We start from the raw sequence: 21894 nt of genomic DNA on the forward strand, positions 1-21894 counted from the left end.
TCCCCCCCCCCGGGGGGGGGGGGGGTCCGGTAACCCTCCCGGACTCCGATATGTATCCGATACATTACGAAACACTTCTGGTGTCCGAATACTATCATCCAATATGTAAATCTTTACCTCTCGACCATTTTGGAGACTCCTCGTCATGTCTGTGATCTCATCCGGGACTCCGAATAACATCCGGGCACCAAATCACATAACTCATATAATACAAGTCGTCATCAAACATTAAGCGTGCGGACCATACAGGTTCGAGAACTATGTAGACATGACCGAGACACTTCTCCAGTCAATAACCAATAGCGGAACCTGGATGCTCATATTAGCTCCCATATATTCTACGAAGATCTTTATCAGTCAAACCGTTATGACAACATACGTTATTCCCTTTATCGTGTTGGAAATATGCCCTAGAGGCAATAATAAAAGTATTATTATATTTCATTGTTCATGATAATTGTCTTGTATTCATGCTATAACTGTATTATCCGAAAATCGTAATACACGTGTGAATACTTAGACCACACTATGTCCCTGGTAAGCCTCTAGTTGACCAGCTCGTTGTGATCAACAGATAGTCATGGTTTCCTGACTATGGACATTGGATGTAGTTGATAACGGGATCACATCATTAGGAGAATGATGTGATGGACAAGACCCAATCCTAAGCATAGCATAAGAGATCGTGTAGTTCGTTTTGCTAGAGCTTTGCAAGTGTCAAGTATCTCTTCCTTCGACCATGAGATCGTGTAACTCCCGGATACCGTAAGAATGCCTTGGGTGTACCAAACGTCACAACGTAACTGGGTGACTATAAAGGTACATTACAGGTATCTCCGAAAGTAGCTGTTGGGTTGACACGGATCGAGACTGGGATTTGTCACTCCGTATGACGGAGAGGTATCTCTGGGCCCACTCGGTAATGCATCATCGTATTGAGCTCAATGTGACCAAGGTGTTGGACACGGGATCATGCATTACGGTACGAGTAAAGTGACTTGCCGGTAACGAGACTGAACAAGGTATTGGGATACCGACGATCGAGTCTCGGGCAAGTAACGTACCGATTGACAAAGGGAATTGCATACAGGGTTTGATCGAATCCTCGACATAGTGGTTCATCCGATGACAACATCGAGGAGCGTGTGGGAGCCATCATGGGTATCCAGATCCCGCTGATGGTTATTGACTAAGAGAGTCTCGGTCATGTCTGCATGTCTCCCGAACCCGTAGGGTCTACACACTTAAGGTTCAGTTACGCTAGGGTTATAGGGATATGTATATGCAGTAACCCGAATGTTGTTCGGAGTCCCGGATGAGATCCCGGACGTCACGAGGAGTTCCGGAATGGTCCGGAGGTAAAGATTTATATATGGGAAGTCCTGTTTCGGGCATCGGGACAAGTTTCGGGGTTATCGGTATTGTACCGGGACCACCGGAAGGGTCCCGGGGGTCCACCGGGTGGGTCCACCTGTCCCGGGGGGCCACATGGGCTGTAAGGGGGTGCGCCTTGGCCTAATGGGCCAAGGGCACCAGCCCCACATAGGCCCATGCGCCTAGGGTTCAAGGGGGGCAAGAGTCCTAGGAGGGTAAGGCACCTCCTAGGTGCCTTGGGGGGAGGGAAAACCCCCCTTGGCCGCCGCACCCCCTAGGAGATTTGATCTCCTAGGGCCGGCCACCCCCCCTTGGCACCCCTATATATAGTGGGGGGAGAGGAGGGACTTCATACCTGAACGCCCTGGCCTTTGGTTGCCTCCTTCTCCCTCCCCAACACCTCCTCCACCTCCATAGTGCTTAGCGAAGCTCTGCCGGAGTACTGCAGCTCCACCAACACCACGCCGTCGTGCTGCTGCTGGTGCCATCTCCCTCAACCTCTCCTCCCTTCCTTGCTGGATCAAGAAGGAGGAGACGTGGCTGTTCCGTACGTGTGTTGAACGCGGAGGTGCCGTCCGTTCGGCGCAGGTCATCGGTGATTTGGATCACGTCGAGTACGACTACATCATCACCTTGCAAGCTTCCGCACGCGATCTACAAGTGGTATGTAGATGCAAACTCTCTCCCTAGACTCGTTGCTTAGATGAACTCATAGATGGATCTTGGTGAAACCGTAGGAAAAATTTTAATTTTCTGCAACGTTCCCCAACATATCGTTGGTATGTTACTTGCCCCAGATTCGATCGTCCGTATCTTCTTACCTAGTTCAATCTTGTTACCGGCAAGTCTCTTTACTCGTTCCGTAATGCATCATCCCGTAACTAACTCATTAGCCACATTGCTTGTAAGGCTTCTTATGATGTGCATTACTGAGAGGGCCCAGAGATACCTCTCCGATACTCGGAGTGACAAATCCTAATCTCGATCTATGCCAACCCAACAAACACCTGCGGAGATACCTATAGAGCATCTTTATAATCACCCAGTTAAGTTGTGACGTTTGATAGCACACAAGGCATTCCTCCGGTATCCGAGAGTTGCATAATCTCATAGTCCGAGGAATATGTATTTCACATGAAGAAAGCAGTAGCAATAAAATTGAACGATCATAATCTTAAGCTAATAGATGGGTCTTGTCCATCACATCATTCTCCTAATGATGTGATCTCATTCATCAAATGACAACACATGTCCATGGCTAGGAGACTTAACCATCTTTGATCAACTAGCTAGTCTTGTAGAGGCATACTAGGGACACGGTGTTTTGTCTATGTATTCATACATGTATCAAGTTTTCGGTTAATACAATTCTAGCATGAATAATAAACATTTATCATGAATAAGGAATATAAAAGAACAACTTTATTATTGCCTCTAGGGCATATTTCCTTCAGATTTCTAGCCTTCCCCAAGTTGCTTTCCACTCAAATCCTTCTTCCACCATAGCCAAATTTGTGTGAGAGAGTTGGGTGTTGGGGAGACTATCACTTGAAGCACAAAGAGCAAGGAGTTCATTATCAACACACCGTCTATTACCTTTTGGAGAGTGGTGTCTTCTAGATTGGTTAGGTGTCGCTTGGGAGCCTCCGACATGATGTGGAGTTGAACCAATAAGTTTATAAGGGCAAGGAGATCGCCTACTTCGTGAAGATCTACCCGATTGAGGTAAGTCCTTCGTGGACCATGGCCATGGTGGGATAGACAACGTTGCTTCTTCGTGGGCCCTTCGTGGGTGGAACCCTCCGTGGACTCGCGTAATCGTTACCTTTTGTGGGTTGAAGTCTGGATCAACGTGGATGTACGATAGCACCACCTATCGGAACCACGCCAAAAAATCTTCGTGTCCCCATCGCGTTTACCTTCTCCAAACCCTTATCTTTACTTACATGTGCAATGTTTTTACATTCCGCTGCTATACTCTTAGACTTGCATGTGTTACTTGACTTGTCATAATTGCTAAAATATATCCACAACTAAAATTGGGAAAATGATAGATTTTTATTTGGTCAAGTAGTCTAATCGCCCCCCTCTAGACATACTTTCGATCCTACAACGACAAATTCCAGTCTCAATCCATATAACCCAACAAACATTTCCCAAGATACCTGTAGAGAACCTTTATGATCACCCGGTTATGAAGTGACGTTTGATAACCCGCAAGGAATTCTTCCGGTATTCGGGAGTGGCATGATCTCATTGTCTAAGGAACAGATAGTTGACATTAAGAAAGCTACGACAAAGTGAACTTGGTGATACGATTAGATGCTAACCTTACGGTTGGGTCTGTCCATCACATCATTCTCCTAATGATGTGATCCCGTTATCAAATGACAACTCATCTCTATGGTTAGGAAACCTTAACCATCTTTGATCAACGAGCTAGTCTAGTAGAGGCCCACTAGGGACATGGTGTTGTTTATGTATCCACACATGTATTTAAGTTTCCGGTCAATACAATTCTATCATGAATAATAAACATTTATCATGAACGAGAAATATGATAATAACCATTTTATTATTGCCTCTAGGGCATATTTCGAACAATCCACCCAACTGACATAGTCAATATAGGTCATCAACGACCCATAGAGCAGATCTCAGTGAAGTAGGCAAGGTAATCTGGGTCGTACCATGTGGAGGGAAAGTTGTCGGCCGAACAAGAGGACGTCAGGGCTCTAAATGAGAAGTTGTTGATGATGTCAGGCTTAGTGGAGACATGATATCAATTGGTGTGACTAGCGTATTTTCGATCTGAGATGTTGACGAAGATGAAGTCGACAAAGATGATGTTGATGGAGATGCATACCTCGTCGAAGCAGATGATGCCAATGTCGATGAAGATGATGTTGATGTTGTAGTTCTGATTTGGCAATGCGAGATCCTCACAAACGGCACAATTATAAAGGTACTAGGCAAAGTACCTAACATCAGGACGATAATTGCATGTTGATCTGTTCGGTAGTAGAATGTAACTTCGGTCGTGGGACAAACATACATTTAATCCATGTTTAAGCCTCCATGAAGGGGTAACATCATACTCGTGCTTATGCAAGATTGTCTCAAGAAATATTACAATGGAGGAAGACAATGTGATTTCCGACGGGGTTGGATGCTAATTCGTCGAGTACATCGGTGGACGACCGAGATGTGTGTCCGGTCGGATCTTGTAAAGTTAGTCTAGAGCTTCAGAAGATGTCAAATGTGTGTCCCCTTTCATTGAGTATCTTTATAACCCTTGTGTCATCCGCCTTGATCTTCTAGCACCGTATGACCTAACCTAGACTCTTCAGATTTGGTAGATGTATGACTTCATGTTCGAGAACTAGTGGTGACACGTCCAATGCCCAGGGCCCAACACTGCATGTACATATGCATATATAACTCAAAATACGGCAAAATCACTTTTTTACGTACCTGCGTTCGTAGAGGTGATCGTCAGTGTGTACACGTGAACATTTGATTTGTATCATGCTTGTTTTTATCGGATGTCCCCGAAGGGACATCATGCTTCTTTTTATAGTTTATAAACAAAAATCCTTTTTCTTCGTGTGTAAGATAAGAAAGGCAGCCAGAGAAAACAGGGGAGAGATTAATGGAAGCATTCCACGAAATAGTCACCACCCCGGAATGAAATTAGGTCCTATCGCCTTTGCCATTGCCTTGCTGGCCCCGACCCCCCCTCGCTCTCTCCTTGGGTTGCCTTGTTCGTCTTCTCTCTTGCTTGCTAGTCCTCTCTCTCCCTCTCTTTGCTGTGGAGCGGAGAAGATAGAGAGATTCCCTGATCTGCTCGTCGTTCGAGCCTGCCTGCCTGCCTGCAAAATTTGGCAGCCGCGAGAAGGGAGACCGAAAAGGAGAGCGGAAAAGCGCATCTTATTTTAGTCTCTCCGCCTCAGCTTCGCGGTTGCTTCGTCTGGATCCCGTAGAGGAGCCCACCCGTTCCACCAAAACCCAATCTTCCGCTTGCTCGAGATCGATTGGTTTCCAGATCCAAGCCCGCCCCTCCCTCGTCGCGAGATCGCAGGAAATCTGGGTGCGCGGCTCTGCAGGAAGCTAGCCATCCAAGAAAAAGGTGAGTTGTTCTTTTCTTGTTTGGTCCCTCGTCTTCCAATGCTAGTAGGGTGTGGTCGTTCTTGGCGATCTCTCCCCCTTCGATCGCGCAGCGTCTGCCGTGGATTGATCGGGCTCTTGATCTTGGTGTTTGTGTTGGTTGGTTTCGATGGCAGATTTGGCGAGGCGAAGGGAAGGGGAAAGGATATCGGGAGAGAAGGCGAATAGACATGGCTTTTGTGAGGCAGCGGGCGATGGGGAGGTGGCGGAGATGAGGGATGCTATCGTCTGCGATGGATTACCTGAGATCTTGCTGGGGTCCGACGTCGTCGCCGGACGGGCGCCCTCGCAAGGGGGTGGATGCGGCCGGCCGGCAGGACGGGCTCCTGTGGTACAAGGACGCAGGGCAGCTCGTCGCCGGCGAGTTCTCGATGGCCGTGGTCCAGGCTAATAACCTGCTGGAGGACCATAGTCAGGTGGAATCCGGGTCGCTGAGCACAACGGATCCCAACCTGCAGGGCAGCTTCGTCGGCGTCTATGATGGCCATGGTGGACCGGAGACGGCGCGCTACATCAATGACCACATGTTCAACCATCTGAAGGGTAATACCTCAATTGTTGCTGCGGCTCTCCTGATGTAGAACTTAAACTAGAAAGGATTTTACATCAAATGTCAGTCTAGCTATGCACTGCGATCCATAGTTGTATTGTTTCCCATTGCTAGACCTGCAAGTGTCTGTGATTGATGCTGATTGTTGTCAGCCATTTTTCTTGCCATGGATGTAGATATTTATTGGATGCCTGCATTGCAAGGGATATAGTTCTACTTGTAGTAATACAGAAAACAAACAAGTGCAATTTAAATGATGTTCTCTTCGGAGCAGTTGCCTAGTTTATACTATATTCGATCCTTGGTTGATTTATTTTACTTTCAAGTATAATGGAAGCACATTTATTGTTGACTGTAGAGTGAATAAATGATAGTGTCGTTTACTACCTTCACGTCATATTATGATATGTTTGAACTACATGTCAATCTCCATTAGTTCCCTTGCATGATGAACTTCCTTTTTCAGGATATGCATCTGAGCAGAAGTGCATGTCAGTGGAAGTAATTCGGAAGGCTTTCCGAGCGACCGAGGAGGGATTTCTCTCTCTAGTCAGTAATCAATGGTCGGTGAGGCCGCAATTAGCGGCGGTAGGCTCTTGCTGTCTAGTTGGTGTGATTTGTGCTGGAACTCTCTATGTTGCAAATGTTGGGGACTCTCGTGCTATTCTGGGGAGACTTGTCAAGGGAACTGGAGAGGTTGTGGCTATGCAGCTCTCAGCAGAACATAATGCATCCTTCGAGGAGGTTAGGCGAGAGATGCAGGCAATGCATCCTGATGATCCCCACATTGTGATCCTGAAGCACAATGTTTGGCGTGTGAAGGGTATTATTCAGGTAAATGCTTGGAGTTCAGAAATTGCAACTGGCATGTGATCCATAGCTTCCTTTATACAGTCTTCGGACATTAGGCTAAACTTTTCATTATTACCATAACTGCGTTTAAATGCTGCGTCATGGTGCTTCTATTAGAATTATTGCTGCATGTTTTTACATTAGGCAAATTCTCAGTTATCAGCTATATTTAGGTGTTCTTGTTGGCTATTTTTTTACCCGTGTATACAATCTGCAATAATGCAACAGTCCGAGTCTTGTAATTAGGTACAGTAGTAGCCAAGACAAATACCATATTCAGCTGTTGAATGCATTTCCCTTGATGTCGATCCCGCAAATTAATTATTATGTATGCCTGCGTTTCTTAAAACAGATATGAGGTGTGCTTATCATGTACAATATCGTCATGTGCATTTCCTAGATGAATCATTTTAATCTGCTGTTGTCTCTTGCATCGTTACTGCTTAGTCCCTTCCCAAATGCCATGCAATTGCTTCTGCCGTGTATCTCACATGGTAGGATAATGTGTTGCAGATAACAAGGTCCATTGGAGATGTGTATCTGAAGAGACCAGAATTCAACAGAGAACCTTTGCATAGCAAGTTTCGGCTTCCAGAAACTTTCCAGAGACCGCTTCTTAGTTCTGAGCCAGCAATTACTGTACACCAAATACAGTTAACTGATCAGTTCATCATTTTTGCATCTGATGGGCTCTGGGAGCATCTTAGTAATCAGAAAGCTGTTGAGCTAGTCCACAGTAGTCCTCGTAATGTATGTGTTCTTATCTTATGTTTAGTTTGTGTTACTGGGTTCTTTGAAAGCTAAGTGCTAGTTCATGCATTCTTTTTCCGAACCACAAAGTACGTATTTTTGCTTCTGTAGTAATTTTATCGTTCTTTGGTTGATGTTTCTGTTGAGGTAAGTGGCTATATTTTCTTTCTTATAAGGAATTAGGGAATACCAGATATGAACATCTTTAGAACTCTTTCTAAGTTCTGTTAACATGTAATAGTTCTGCAAGAACATAGTATAGACATTATCATGCAAGGGTATATTAGATTTTGTTCGCCTGCCACGATGGTTGCAACTGACTTAAATGGCACCAAGTTATCGATTTTGTAGCAGTTCCGCAGTTGTTGCTGTTTTAGGTATTTAAATTTGTCTGCATCAAAATGTTGTTTGAGATAACAACAATGGTTTAGTCCCTAGAATTTTGTGTTCCTCTGCTGGTCCTGGATTAGGTCATGTCTGGCTAATGTGGTATAGGTTATATTGTTGATTATCTATGTCTCTCTTTTCATGTCACACTATTGGAATCCCTAGTCGCTGAATTGAAGGTTACTTGCTTAAACTTCAGTCTGCAAATGCCTGGTTGGTTGCTTATTGAGGAGATATTTTGTACTCCCTCCGTTCCTTTATAGTAGCAGTTATCATCTTCAGAGTTCAGACCTCCTTTTCTTTTCCAAGGGAACCATTTTTAGATCTCTTCAACATCTGCATTCTACATGAAGCATTGTGAATGAGCTACTTTACAACTGATTCGGTTATATTAATCACACCTTCCTGAACTATGGCGATTGGCACCTCACCAACTAACCAATGTAGACATGCTACTGAATCTCACTTCACATTTCAGTTTGCAAACAAACCATGTAGCAGAACCCAGCTTCATTATGTCTAAACATCTTGTTCTCATATTCTACTAGAGTCTTGTGTTCCTTAATTCATTTCATAGAACAACATTGTTTTCTTATTTTGTTATTAATGTTATCGTAACTTTATATGTTTCAGGGGATTGCTCGAAAGCTAGTGAAGGCTGCAATGCAGGAAGCAGCAAAGAAGAGGGAGATGCGGTATTCAGATCTCAAGAAAATTGACCGTGGAGTGAGGCGCCACTTTCATGATGATATAACGGTTGTCGTGGTATTTTTTGATTCGAATGCCATAGCCACTGACGCCTGGAACCGGCCCACAGTTTCTCTGCGAGGTGGTGGCGTTGCCCTCCCTGCAAATTCCCTTGCTCCATTCTCAGGTTCCTAGCCCTTCCACTGGAGTTAAGAAGACACGAAGACCAGAAAAGGGAAGGAAAAGAAGAAGACAAGAAGAGCAGCAGCCACGGTCAAGTGTAGCGCGTTTCCTGTGCGTTCTCGCAAGAAAAAAAAACTTTTAGATTCAACCTGGTTACTAGTGTACTGATAGGGGCAAGGTATAAGATTAGATTATTCTTAGTGTACATTCTCCGGATCGTCTTGTGATAATAGTTCATCTCATCACCATTTCATTTTGTTTAGCCCCTCACAAAGTGCTGCATCTATAGGCTGGCTAATCTTCGGCATGTAGCAGGTTGCTTTCTTTATGCCTTAATCTGCTGAGCTCTGATCAACACGATCTACAACGTTACTCTGTTGACATGTCGATGCCACATGTGAACTTGCACATATTGAACAGCTCTCGTCACAGGGAACCTGATGAAGAAGCCATTTGTGATGGCAATGCCTTGTGGAGTTCGCATCGAAGCTGAGCCCCTCATTTTAATTTCTTTATTACGTGCAATTTGAAAGAAACTTCCAAAGTTTTAATCAAGGTAGAAAGCGAGCATGATAAAACTAAGATTTTGTAGCATTGGTTTTCTGTTGCCAAGAACAGCCAGATCTGGTGCCATCCTTCCGTCCCATAATGTAAGACATTTCTGACACTACACTCGAGTCAAAAAAGGCATACATTATGGGGCGGAGGGATTAGAAAGCAGATGAACCATATACGCAACATCCTCTCAGTACGACGAACTTGTATAATTTATGGCAATGAAACATCACAGCATATTACTCACTCTGTTATCTACTACTCCAAAACATGAACACAGAGAGTTTCTACCTAGCCCAACAGGTGCACCTCTGCCCTTCGAGGGCTTGCTCCTTACCGGAGGCCAGAGAAGCAAAAGTGTTTGCCACCTTCAGAATGATGAGCTCTCTCACCATCGACTTGCCTTCACTGTGAGTTCAGGGACCGAGCAACTTCTTCCACCAGGCGTACCCTAACAGAACAACGGAGATCACAAAGCAGCCTGACGATGTACCTCCGACAAATGGCCAAAAGAAGCTGCCATCTGCGATGTCATAAAAATGGCATGGAATGTTCATCGCAAATGCCCCAGCTATGAAGGTATTGACGGCTATGCCGAAAGATGCAATGGTCAGCGTAAGCTGAAGTTGGATCAGTTCATTTCGCTGATTGTCGAGTTGAATGTTGACGTAGTCTTCTGTGTCATCAATATACTCTCGGACCTGTTAAATTTCCAAAGGAGAAATCAATGTCCACATCAAGATGAGTAAGAAATAAGAACCCAAATAACTCAACCAAAATATGATCCTGATAATGAAATAATTCAGCATATGATAATTTGCTGCCTCGAGTATCAACTGAGCCTTGTGTTTTTCAGAACAAAAGACAATTTATCTGCGCAATTACACTCTCAGAAATGGAACAACAACTAAATTCCACATGATTACTCAGCACCAAATACGTACAATATCAAGAATTAAGGTAAGCCAGTGTTAAATAGCTCAAGAAAACAGTAACAAGGCTTATGTCGGAAGGACTAACCGATAAAATTCTGTTGCGAATTCCATCCAGCTGCATGAAGTAGGCCTCAAGCAACATCTCGAGGTCTTCCACATCGTTATCCAAATATATACTGGTGGCAATGCTCACACTGCGCCGAAAACTGGAGTTCAGCCTTGGCAGACTTGCTCCTGCGGGAACAATGCTATTGGAAGCAGCAGACGTCATTAAAGCCTCAACCTGCTGATTCTGTGCTTGCTTCCTTGTAAGATAAAGATGTGCCATGTCTTCATTATCATCTAGAAGATGTTCTATCTCATCTCTGACCTAAGAAGAGCAGCATGTGGGTTATCATCAAGGTTCTCAAAACTACAATAAAATTTCCCAGCAGCAATACACTTTAAGCAATAAGATTGAGAAGTTTAATGGCGAATAGAAGAAAACAAAAAATGGTCAACTGTCTATGACACCCCCCCCCCCCCCCCTTTAAAATATTTTCCTAATGTAACAATTCAATCAGAATTAGAATTAAAAATGTTCATCTTAATCAGCAGATAAATTGTACTCCCTCCGTCCCATAATAGAAGAGCGTTTTTCACACTTCTTTGAAAACTTGCACCAAGATAGCTTAATAATAGGTATTCATCCACATGAAGAGGGCTACGTAAGAACGTACTCTTGATGCTCCATTACGAGCCAATAAAATCCGCTCTTTGTCGAAAAATGTAAGACCGTACATCAATTGGCGACTCGACTAAATGATAAAGGTGAGAGGCAGCAGAGTTTCTCTAATGATACCTTCTGAACGCGGGCAAGCAAACGGGTAAGGTCACTCTTGAGGCTCCGCACACGCTCCAAGTTCTTAGTGCTGACATTCTTGGTGAGCTCATCGAGCACGGGAATAGCGCGCCTCTCAAGATCAGCCACACTGGAGTCCAACGTGGAGCACACGGCCTCAAGCCCGACCTCCAGCACCTGGAACTCGAATGGCAACTCATGCTCTGCCCCGGTGGCCTCATTAAGACAGGGCACCTGATCCCCGGGCGAACCATCCTGCTTGACCCCATTGCTATCACCGCCGTGTTCACCATTCCCACCCACCAGGCTCCTCAGAGGGAGATGCTGCCTCAATTGGTCGACGAAAGGGAGCACCTCCTGCATCAGAGGGTCCAATAGGAGGACCTCCTCCGCAGTAACAATCGCCCTGATGAATTCTAGGTTGATGACCATCGCCTTCTCTCTAGCTGCACAATCAATCATCGTATATGAGTATGTAATGCTTGGGTCTGCTTGGTTTTGGCAAGAGCAAAATCCGCGTCCCTGATGGCGGTCGGTATTGATTTAGCGAGCGCTCACCGAGGATGTTTGAGGAGTGGGAGAAGACAGGGCCGAGGATGCGGAGGTCGCGCGGGGGCACGCCCGCGCGGCGGATGATGGAGGCCTTGTCGAGCTCCAGGATCTCAGAGGAGCCCCACCGGTCCAGCCGCATCCACAAGCGGGCGCCGGCCTTCTTCTTGCCGACCTTGCCGGACACGCCGGCCACGGCGGCACTACCCCCGGGAGAGGGGGCAGGCGGAGACGTGGTGGTCTGCGGCGCGGGGGGCGGAGTGGTCGGGGAGGGGGGAGGCGGCGAGCTGGGCTTGGGCAGGGAAGGGAGGCGGCGCGCGGAGCGGGTGCGCTTGGTGGAGGACGAGGAGGAGGCGGCGGAGAAGAAGGGCAGCTTCCTGCCTCCGGATCGCCTCCCCATGGCGGCGGCGGCGGCGGAGGCGGCGGCTTTGATCGAGGTCGTTGGGTAGCGTGGTGCGGCACGGGAAGAGAGGGGCTGGCAGTTCGGGACGCGTGGTTCGCGTCCAATCAATATCTGCTGCAGCTCCGGGGTGGGCTGGGCTGGAACCAGGAAGTGTGTGCGTGGGGAGTCGGGTACGGCGCCAACCGTTAGAGCATGGTTAATAGTATAGTTAGCCGCCGGCCAACTAAGCAGAAATATACTAGTTTATTTCTTATAGCCCGCTGACTTATCTCTATTGTACTTGCTTTTAGTTTACCCGCCACAGAGCTGAGACGGGAGGCTCCCTGTTCAGCCATTGATTGTTGCGTCATGATTCGTGCCTGATATGACCTTAAAATTATTGTGTCATTCTTTTTTTAGGGGGGGGGGTGTCAATAGGAATTTTATTCAGTAGTAAGAGCATCTCCAATAGGAAAATTATCACTCCTAGAAGGGGGCATCTTTTGTCAAAGATTTGTGATCTTGTTGACCCAATCACGAATTCATGGGATGAAGATTTGGTGAGCCTGATGCTCAAAGGGTGCTCGCAATTCCACTTCCATGCATGATATGCCGAGTTAATTGTAGAAAACTACCACATTTGCCACTAGGTTTGCACAAAACCACCAAGTCGGTAATTGATACGGGGCTAACCCGGTGTAGGCCGATCTTTCATGTTTGGAGTGGGATCCCTCGAAGAACACGGGGAAGAACGGAGAGAAATCACAAGGGAAAGCACTCAAGAACAAGTCTAATCACACATCCACTAGACAATCAAACACACAAGATCACAAGGTACATGAACAACAAAGGGAAAGATACAAGGTAAGGTTCATCTCCAAGAGGAGGTCTTGATGATATCCTAGACGGATCTTCCCACGAGGGGGTCTTGATGATATCCCGCAGGATCTTCTCCTAGATGGAGGTCTTGGCCTCCAATGGAGTAGTGGTCTTTCTCTCTCAAGAGTAGAGATAGGTAGGAGCAAAGCTCACATACAAATGAGCTATCACTTTGCTAACCCTAGAAAGTAGGTGGAGGTGGTCTATTTATAGTCTAAGCCACGAAGGGGTAAGTGGGAGAGGGATACAAGGCCAAAGGCCCGCGGCTGCGCATACATGCGTCGGAAGTCCGGTAGGGGTCAGGCGTCCGGAAGCTCGGGACGGTCCAGACGTCCGGAAGTCTTCGGACTTCCATAAATATTGTTCTGTCGCCGTGGCACCGGTCGTCCGGAGGCGCTCGGTCGTCCGTGGCCTGGGAGGTGTTGGACGTCCGGTCTTGGTCGGTCATCCGGTCGCTGTAGATCTCGTCGGCTGGACTCTGGGATGCGTCAGGTAGCGGACGTCCGGTGGACGCCGGTCGTCCAGGAGCTGTAGAGGGTCGGACGTCCGGAGGCTTCCGGTCGTCCGGTCGCTGTAGACTCCGCAACACCTTCTTCTTCCGTCTTCGCTTCCATGCGTCCCTCGCGGATGGTGTAGTCATTCCTTGGCGCTTGCACTCCTCCTTGACATCCGTGAAGCTCCGACAATACCTATGCATGCACACGGGAGAAGTGTCAAGTAGTACACCATCCTCGAAGGGGTCAAGTGAGCACGTGTAAAGGAGAAGATTCACCTTTATGTATGAGAAGTAGAGGTCGCACGTGTCACTTGCCAAACGGACTCTTGACATGGTGATGACCATAGGATGCTCTGCATCAGTAATCCCTTGCAAAAAACACGGTGTTTTCACTAAACTCTTTGCAGAAAGCATTGATCGGGTGATTTGGCCCGTTTGATTACTTTCTGACAAGTGGGGCCAGATTGTAAGGAGGTGTCTTAGCAAAGATATTACATACACCCCATGGATCTAAAAATAACAAGCAATCGACCCCTGCTCTCGATCCGATCGAGAGGAGGCAACCGCCGCGCGCCCTCGCAGCCGACTGCGCCGCTGGCTCCCATCGCCGCTGCCGGAAGCCCACCCGTCGCCCTCCCTCCATGGCTCGGATGCCCTGGTCCATCGTGCCCTACTCCTACCCGATGACATCATCGTCGACATCCTGAGCCGCCGTGCCCAGATCAGATGATGGCCTCATCTGCTCGCTCGGACCAATTGTTGTTGAGCTCAGTTGTGACCGGATCCACCAATATGAGGTGTCGCAGCAATGCCGCATCCACGCTGGCATTAGTGCCCTTCACCTGGAAAAAGTTGAGGTAGGGTGCGAGCGCTTCTAACATGGACGGTGCCGAACAGGCCTCTGGTTTGAGCTCGTCCTCCTTCATGGGGGAGGGCGGTGGGAACAACTTATCGAGCAGGTGGACTCAGCTCGTCGCCTCCTCCCCCTCCACCTCTGCCCTTGACCACGACGGAAGAGGAGGATGTTGCTCCTCCGCTTAGGCTCCCGCCGTGTGCTCCACATCGCGACCTGGTTGCGACATCGCTATAGCACCGGCAAGCCAATGCCTTGAAAATGTGCGCACCCCAGCCACCTCCTCGTCGTCCGCCGCATCCATCTCCAACACCGAGGAGGGTGTCTCTGTGCGTACCGGACAACAGGGCAAGTGCGCCATGGTTGTCCACACCGAGGGTCTGATTCGTTTTTTGTAAATATCTAGGGATGTGTATGCTAATTTTTTGCCAGTTAAGATCCTTACAATCTGGTCCCACTTGTCAGAAAGTGATCAAACAGGCCAAATCATCCGATCAGTGTTTTCTGCAAAGAGTTTAGTGAAAACATTGTGTTTTTTTGCAACGGATTACCGACTTGGTGGTTTTCCACAAACCTAGCCGCAAATGTGGTAGTTTTCTGTAATTAACTTTGATATGCCAGATTTCATTGCTTGGAGCTATACAAAAAATGGCATGTTCACTGTTCGTTTGACTTGTTTAGAAGAATGGAACCAACAACAGGGGAAAAATTGCAACATGCAAATGGGATGGGTAGAGCCAATGTCAATCCTATTTGAGGGAAGATTTGGAAGTTATTTTGGCTAGCAAAGGTAAAAAATCATTTGGCGTACACTACATGGAACACTCCCGTGCTGAGTTACACTTGGTAATAAACACATGAACGTTTCGGCCATCTGCATATCATGCTCGAGCAGAAGATGCAAAACACGTCTTGCTCTGGTGTGAGAAGGCGAAAGAAGTTTGGGGCAAGTTAGGTTTGTACGAAGTGATAAATAAAGCTTGTGTGGCTGACCGTGCGGGAGAGGCGGTACTAGAATTCTTACTCTTTATGCAAAATCAAGAATTATCTATAATGGGCATCCAGAAAGCACATGAATTGATCACTATAATAACTTGGTATTTGTGGTGGCATAGATGTAAACTAGTTCATGAAGGAAAGTTTCAAGATGCAACCCAAACTTTGATGGGGTCTCTTGCCATAACGACAAACTATGTTAATGCTACTCCCCTAAGGCAACTACTGAAACAACGGGATGGAGCATCCCTCCTAGGGGTTTTGTGAAGCTGAATGTTGATGCCTCTTTTAATCATGATCTGCTTCAGGGTACAACTGGGTGGTCCTTAAAGATGACAAAGACAGGTTCATTGTCGGTGGAAACTGGAGGATTGATTGTTGTGTAGATGTATTGGCAATAGAAGTTGCGGCTCTAAAGTTTGGGTTATTACTTGCACATAAGGCGGGATGCAATAGTCTTGTTCTTTACTCGGATAATATGGAAGTGATTGACACAACAAAGAATGGAGGACACTCGGCGGGAGTGGCGGCTTCAGTTTTCGATGATTGTTATTCTTTGGCTTGTGATTTTCCTCTTATTAGATTTGAACATTGTAATAAAGAAGCAAATGAGGTGGCTCATGAAATTTCTAGGCTAGCAAAATTTTCTGTAAGTAGGCATCGATTTGAGGAGCCTATGAATGATATTGTATCTTTTCTTACTGGCGATGTAACAATTATTTCTAATTAATAACATTAAATTTATCTTTCAGAAAAAAGAGCATCTCCAGTAGATGATGTAGATGCAAAAATAACTAACTTATACATCTCTGAAGCCCCAAGACCCACCTCCAACAGATGATGTAGATGCAAAATAAATACATCTTCACCTCCAGGAGATGTAAAATACAACACCTGGAGATGCAAATTTGCATATCCATCTCCAGGAGATGCAAAACTAGCGGTCGTGCGCTAACTGCCTTTAGTTTTGTTTCGCTCACCCGACGGCTGTTCACTCCGGCATTGCCGCCACCTGCTCGTCCATCTCCAACCGCCTTGACCCCGCCCACCTACCCCACCACCTACCTCACCGCCGTAGCAACGACCGCCGCCGCTGATTCAATTTCAATCGCCGCTTTGATTCGCCAGAGTTGTGGCTGTCGTGATGTTGTCAACGACGTAGTCATGGACGCGTCAGTGCTTCTGCTAGCCATAACTCATCGCAGGAGCTAGGGGAGCAACATGACGCCGCCCACCCGCCCGTGGAACCGCACGACGAAGGAGCCGCCTCCCACACGTCCATTGTTCTCTGCAGCTTTGCGGCCCTATGTAGCCACCGCCAGCACCAACCGCTGCCAATGTGACGCCACCGATTTAATCGTACACTAATCATACACACATATGTGTATGATCAAGATCAGGGACTCACGGGAAGATATCACAACACAACTCTAGACACAAATTAAAATAATACAAGCTTTATATTACAAGCCAGGGGCCTCGAGGGCTCGAATACATAAACTCGAATACACAAGAGTCAGTGGAAGCAACATATCTGAGTATAGGCATAAGGTAAACAAGTTTGCCTTAAGAAGGCTAGCACAAAAGCAGCAACAATAAAAAAGGCAATGCCTCCTGCCTGGGAGCCTCCTAACCACACCTGGTCGTCGGCGGCCTCAACATGGTAGTAGGCACCCTCGAGGCAGTAGTAGTAGTAGTCGGTGGTGGTGTCTGGCTCCTGGGATCCGTCATCTGATTGCAACAATCGGGTATGGGGGAAAATGATGTAGCAAAGCAACCGTGAGTACTCATCTGAAGTACTCACAAGACTTACATCAAATATATGCTAAGTATGCATCAATATCAAAGGAACGGGGCTGTAACTTTGGAATAGACTGCAGAAATACCAGAATAGAGGGAAGATCTAGCCTATTGAAGAGTAGCATCTTCAAGCATCTTGTAGCATCAGAAGAGATAAGAGTAACATATTATAATAGTAGTAAGTATGTTGTAACATCGCCCAGAGATCACTTCCTTGACTCCCTGCAAGAAAATAATCCCGGAGCCATCATATCCATTTCATGCCTCATCATCTAGTTCTAGTTGTATCGATCGGGATACAACTCCGAGCGTCCGTTACTGTGAACACGACTATTCGAATAGATTAGCTTCCCTCCAAGGGTGCATAAACTTATCCAACACGCTCGATCCACTCCGGCCAGACACACCATTAGGTTATGACCGGCCTCGGCCGATCAACACACCACAGTCCTACCTAGGCTCAATAGAGAGGCCAACACGTCGGTCTACATCCTAAGCGCGCAGGTGTCTTGGGCACGTCGCCCTTTGCACTCCTGCATGTTGTGTATGTGACCGGTGAGCAGACCTAGCCCCCTTATACAAGCGCAGGCATAACTAGTCCAACCCGACGCGCGTCGTTCCATTGCTGACATCCGAAGAGCTTTCGGCTGATACATATGACGCATAGTGCCCATACTTATTCCCCCATGGTGGTCAGTGTGAAAAGGCCGAAGGTCTACTCGAATCACATATCCAAACCGTTAGTGTCTTGGGAGCGTGCGGTAACGAGCAGAGACTCACGATCATGTGACCCCGTCGCCCCATCTCATGGACTTATGGCAAGGGCCCAGAATGACCGGCCGAGCGACGTAGAGATCTTGCGGGTACCCTCCAGGTCAACCCAACTACACATCAACTCGCGGGTACCCGCATGGTCAACCCGACTCATAAGAGACTGTCGGGAACTCAGGTCCACCTCTACCGGTGTGGTACCACCTATCCCTCCAGTCATGTGGTAACAGTAACTCTCGCGGGTACCCCTTGGGGCCGACCTGTCTTTAACATGGTTCTAGGGGGTAAATTCAAAGTAACTGTGTCTTTAAAACACCAAGGGTGAATCCAAGGAATCACCCTCGATGGATTTCACTTGATGTAATCGTCAAGGTGAACTTAGAGGAATCACCCTCGAGGGTTCACTCTTGATGTGTTGCATGACAGAGTAGTTATCGGGAGTGGTGAAGGAGGAATCACCCTCCGTAGACCACGACCGACTAACTACACTACATAGATCTCATCAGAAGTGCTATACGAGGTATCACCCTCGGCACTCGATAGTAACCCTGCAGTGTCGTACAACTAATGGGGTGTGATGTGATGTGTCGGGCCCTGGATGTCCTCACGTTGATCGAGTCATTGGTCATCAAGCGGGGGCAACTGGGGCAAGGTGAGGGGTCACTGGTGGATCACTAACCAACCTATACTAAGCAGTTTAGGATAAGCAGGTAAGGTAACAATCGCAGGTTACAAAAGTAGGCTATGCATCAGAATAGGATCGTACAAAAGCCGTAGCAGTTCTAATGCAAGCATAAGAGAGAAGGGAATGGGTGATATCAGAATGATCAAGGGGGTTTTCTTGCCTGGAAGCTCTACTGCAAAGGACTGGTTGTCAGGGGTGTAAACATGAGGAGGAGCGTCAGTCTCGGTTGAAAGGATCAATATAGTTGACTAGAGGGGGGGGGGTGAATAGGCAACTAACAATTTTTAGCTTTTCTTTACCAAATTAAACTTTGCATCAAAGTAGGTTGTTTAGATATGCAACTAGGTGAGCAACCTATATGATGCAACAACAACAAGCACACAAGCAAGCAATGGATACAACACAATATATGCTTGCACAAGTAAAGGTGAGAGATAACCAAAAGTGGAGTTGGTGGAGACAAGGATGTGTTACCGAAGTTCCTTCCTTTTGAGAGGAAGTACGTCTCCGTTGGAGCGGTGTGCAGGCGCAATGCTCCCCAAGAAGCCACTAGGGCCACCATATTCTCCCCACGCCCTCACACAATGCAAGATGCCGCGATTCCACTATTGGTGCCCTTGGAGGCAGCGACCGAACCTTTACAAACAAGGTTGGGGCAATCTCCACAACTTAATTGGAGGCTGTCAACGACACCACAAAGCTTCACCACAATGGAATATGGCTCCACGGTGACCTCAACCATCTAGGGTGCTCAAACACCCAAGAGTAACAAGATGCGCAAGGGATTAGTGGGGGAAATCAAATTTCTCTTGGTGGAAGTGTAGATCTGGGCCTTCTCAACCAATCCCTAGAGAATCAACAAGTTTGATTAGCTAGGGAGAGAGATCGGGCAAAAATGGAGCTTGGAGCAACAATGGAGCTTAGGGATGGAAGAGGTGGTCAACTCAAAGAAGAAGACCCCCTTATATAGTGAGAGAGAAAAATCCAACCGTTACCCACTTACTCAGCCCGCGACATGCGGTACTACCACACCAACTTGCGGTACTACCGCTCGGTGATGCGTTACTACCACTCATACGGCAGAGACTAGACGAAGCCCTGTTGCGTTGACGCAACGAGTGGTAGAACACCCGGAGCAGTACTACCGTGCGCCCTTGCGGTACTACCGCAAGGCAGGGTTCGACTAGGCGAGGAAGACACGGACATCCGTGGCCACTTCTGCTGAGTTTCGATCTATGCAAAAATCTGACATGGTACTACCCCATGCAGGGAGCAATACTACCACGTAGGGCGCGGATGTAAAATTTTACATCTGCCCCTACTTCCGCGTGGGTTACTATGTTGGGCTAGAGGCCACAGTACTACTGTGCCTGAGGAGCGGTACTACCGCATTGCATGGTACTACCGTGTCCCTGGCCGGTACTACCATGGGCCACTGCGGTACTACCGCTCCCTTGAGCAGTACATCCGCATGCCACAGTACAACACCACTTGGAGTTCTTTATTTTGCAAAGACACGGATAAACGTTCAGTGCTCTAGAGAAGCAAAGGAAAGGTGGTGCAAAGGAACAGACGTGTATGTGTTGATTCCACCCAAATCTTTCCGACGCGGACCCCCTCTTAATAGTACGGCTTTCTTACGACTCAAATCCACCGAAAAGAAATGTAGAGAAACGCCATCTTCACTTAGGCTTCGAGGGGCAACGAATCATCTTGTGCCTAGACATGAGATATCTGAAATGCTCAATGCACACAATTAGTCCACAAATGCATTGTCACCAATCACCAAAACCACATAGGGAGAAATATGCCCTTACAATCTCCCCATTTTTGGTGGATTGATGACAATACGGGATTTGCACATAAGAATACAAAACTGAACATAAGCAAACCCAACGTCTACAAAATATAGACAGACTCCCCTAGATGTGTGCACTCTAAATATATGCTTTGGACTGCATGGCACACATACTAGGATCAACACTCCCCCTATATTTTATAGACAAGGCATTCCTTGCAACAATATATAAGTGACACTAAGCATGGAGGCAAGGTAATGACTATGAGCATAAAGTAACGGGCACAAGATAGCATAGGCTCACAAACTACTAAGCATAAGAGATAATAAGATAAGCTTAAGTGCATATGTCTTACACCATATGATAGTCTCCGGGACACACACGAGCACAAACGCAAACCAACAAACCAAAGCAACACGAACGAAGGTCCAACGAAATGAAAACGAAGAGACACATGAAAGCAAATCCACAAAAGCAAATCCTACAATCTCTCCCCCTTTGGCATCGAGACACCAAAAAGGCAGAGAGGACACCTACGACACACGTGGTAGCATCCTCTGTAGAGATCACCTAGAAATCTCCTCATCAGTATCGGCAGCGGGAATGGACTCCTCCTTTGACTCTGTCCACTGATAGCCCTGCTTGGTCAGCCACTCAGCCTCAGGAGTGATGTTCTTCTCTGACCCGCTCTCCACAATCTCGCCGAATATCCTCAAGATCCTCTTGTCGCGCTGGCGACTCTCCTTGGAATCCACATGGGTCTTGGAAAGGTTTGAGCACCCAAGACTGCGTGCCATTGGGTAACTTCTTCTTCACAAGGAACTGTTGAAGCTTGTTCTTGTTGGCGGAGTCTGGGTTGCCATGAGGGCGGGCACCAACTGGCACATCGTGCCCCTCATCACGAACATGCAGCAACTCCATGAATTCCTTCCAAGTAGCAGACATACTCTTCCCATTGGTCATCCAAGTCATAGTCCGCTCTGGGTCAAAGTCCATGTGAAAAGTGATAAAGTCTTCAATGCCAAATTGCTCCACCAAGTCCAATGCCTCACCAAAGTATTCCCGGTCCTTCCTCAGACGATTCATATCAATCCACTACATTGGGACATAGATGTTGTGCTTGGACTTGATCACATCAATGTAGATTAGATTCTACTGCTTGGTCAAGAACAACTCATTCCCTCTGACATTCTCACGAGGATTCACATAGGGTTTAATCCTCCTTTGAATGATGAACTCGGCTTGAGGCATCTCATCCATGCCAAGAACTGGCTCCTTGTACCGGTTGGCGGTCTTCTTGACATTGCGTTGTTGGGCATTGGATCCCTCAGGTGCTTCTTGATTGCGAGGCCGCATAAAGCCCGTGTCGCGGCTGGGATTCGAGCGACGGGCAATGGAGCCAC

General features: G+C 47.1%; 2 protein-coding genes across 2 annotated transcripts; one reads left to right on the forward strand and one right to left on the reverse strand.

Annotated features, from left to right (window-relative positions):
* Window positions 1-5069: 5069 nt before the first annotated feature.
* LOC123127376 (probable protein phosphatase 2C 72) lies at window positions 5070-9212 on the forward strand. The gene is made up of 5 exons (XM_044547030.1): window positions 5070-5503; window positions 5658-6084; window positions 6558-6925; window positions 7457-7693; window positions 8714-9212. The coding sequence occupies exons 2-5, from the start codon at window positions 5760-5762 to the stop codon at window positions 8960-8962; spliced, it is 1179 nt and encodes a 392-aa protein (XP_044402965.1). The 5' UTR covers window positions 5070-5503; window positions 5658-5759; the 3' UTR covers window positions 8963-9212.
* Window positions 9213-9695: 483 nt separating this feature from the next.
* Window positions 9696-12353, reverse strand: LOC123127372 (putative magnesium transporter MRS2-G). Its single transcript, XM_044547022.1, has 4 exons — window positions 11840-12353; window positions 11282-11727; window positions 10526-10810; window positions 9696-10206 (listed from the first exon to the last, which is right to left on the reverse strand). The coding sequence occupies exons 1-4, from the start codon at window positions 12228-12230 to the stop codon at window positions 9922-9924; spliced, it is 1407 nt and encodes a 468-aa protein (XP_044402957.1). The 5' UTR covers window positions 12231-12353; the 3' UTR covers window positions 9696-9921.
* Between the last annotated feature and the right edge of the window lie 9541 nt (window positions 12354-21894).

Source organism: Triticum aestivum, chromosome 1B, assembly GCF_018294505.1.
Source record: "Triticum aestivum cultivar Chinese Spring chromosome 1B, IWGSC CS RefSeq v2.1, whole genome shotgun sequence".
Classification (NCBI taxonomy): Eukaryota; Viridiplantae; Streptophyta; class Magnoliopsida; order Poales; family Poaceae; genus Triticum; species Triticum aestivum.

What these genes read in the sequence shown, in the direction of transcription:
- LOC123127372 (XM_044547022.1), bottom strand. Translation starts at nt 12,230, where the DNA reads ATGGGGAGGCGATCCGGAGGCAGGAAGCTGCCCTTCTTCTCCGCCGCC. An exon ending in CCACTCCTCAAACATCCTCG is followed by an intron (nt 11,728 to 11,839) that starts GTGAGCGCTCGC and finishes TTGATTGTGCAG; the next exon opens with CTAGAGAGAAGGCGATGGTC. An exon ending in TGCTTGCCCGCGTTCAGAAG is followed by an intron (nt 10,811 to 11,281) that starts GTATCATTAGAG and finishes TGCTCTTCTTAG; the next exon opens with GTCAGAGATGAGATAGAACA.
- LOC123127376 (XM_044547030.1), top strand. Translation starts at nt 5,760, where the DNA reads ATGCTATCGTCTGCGATGGATTACCTGAGATCTTGCTGGGGTCCGACG. An exon ending in CATGTTCAACCATCTGAAGG is followed by an intron (nt 6,085 to 6,557) that starts GTAATACCTCAA and finishes TTCCTTTTTCAG; the next exon opens with GATATGCATCTGAGCAGAAG. An exon ending in TCCACAGTAGTCCTCGTAAT is followed by an intron (nt 7,694 to 8,713) that starts GTATGTGTTCTT and finishes TATATGTTTCAG; the next exon opens with GGGATTGCTCGAAAGCTAGT.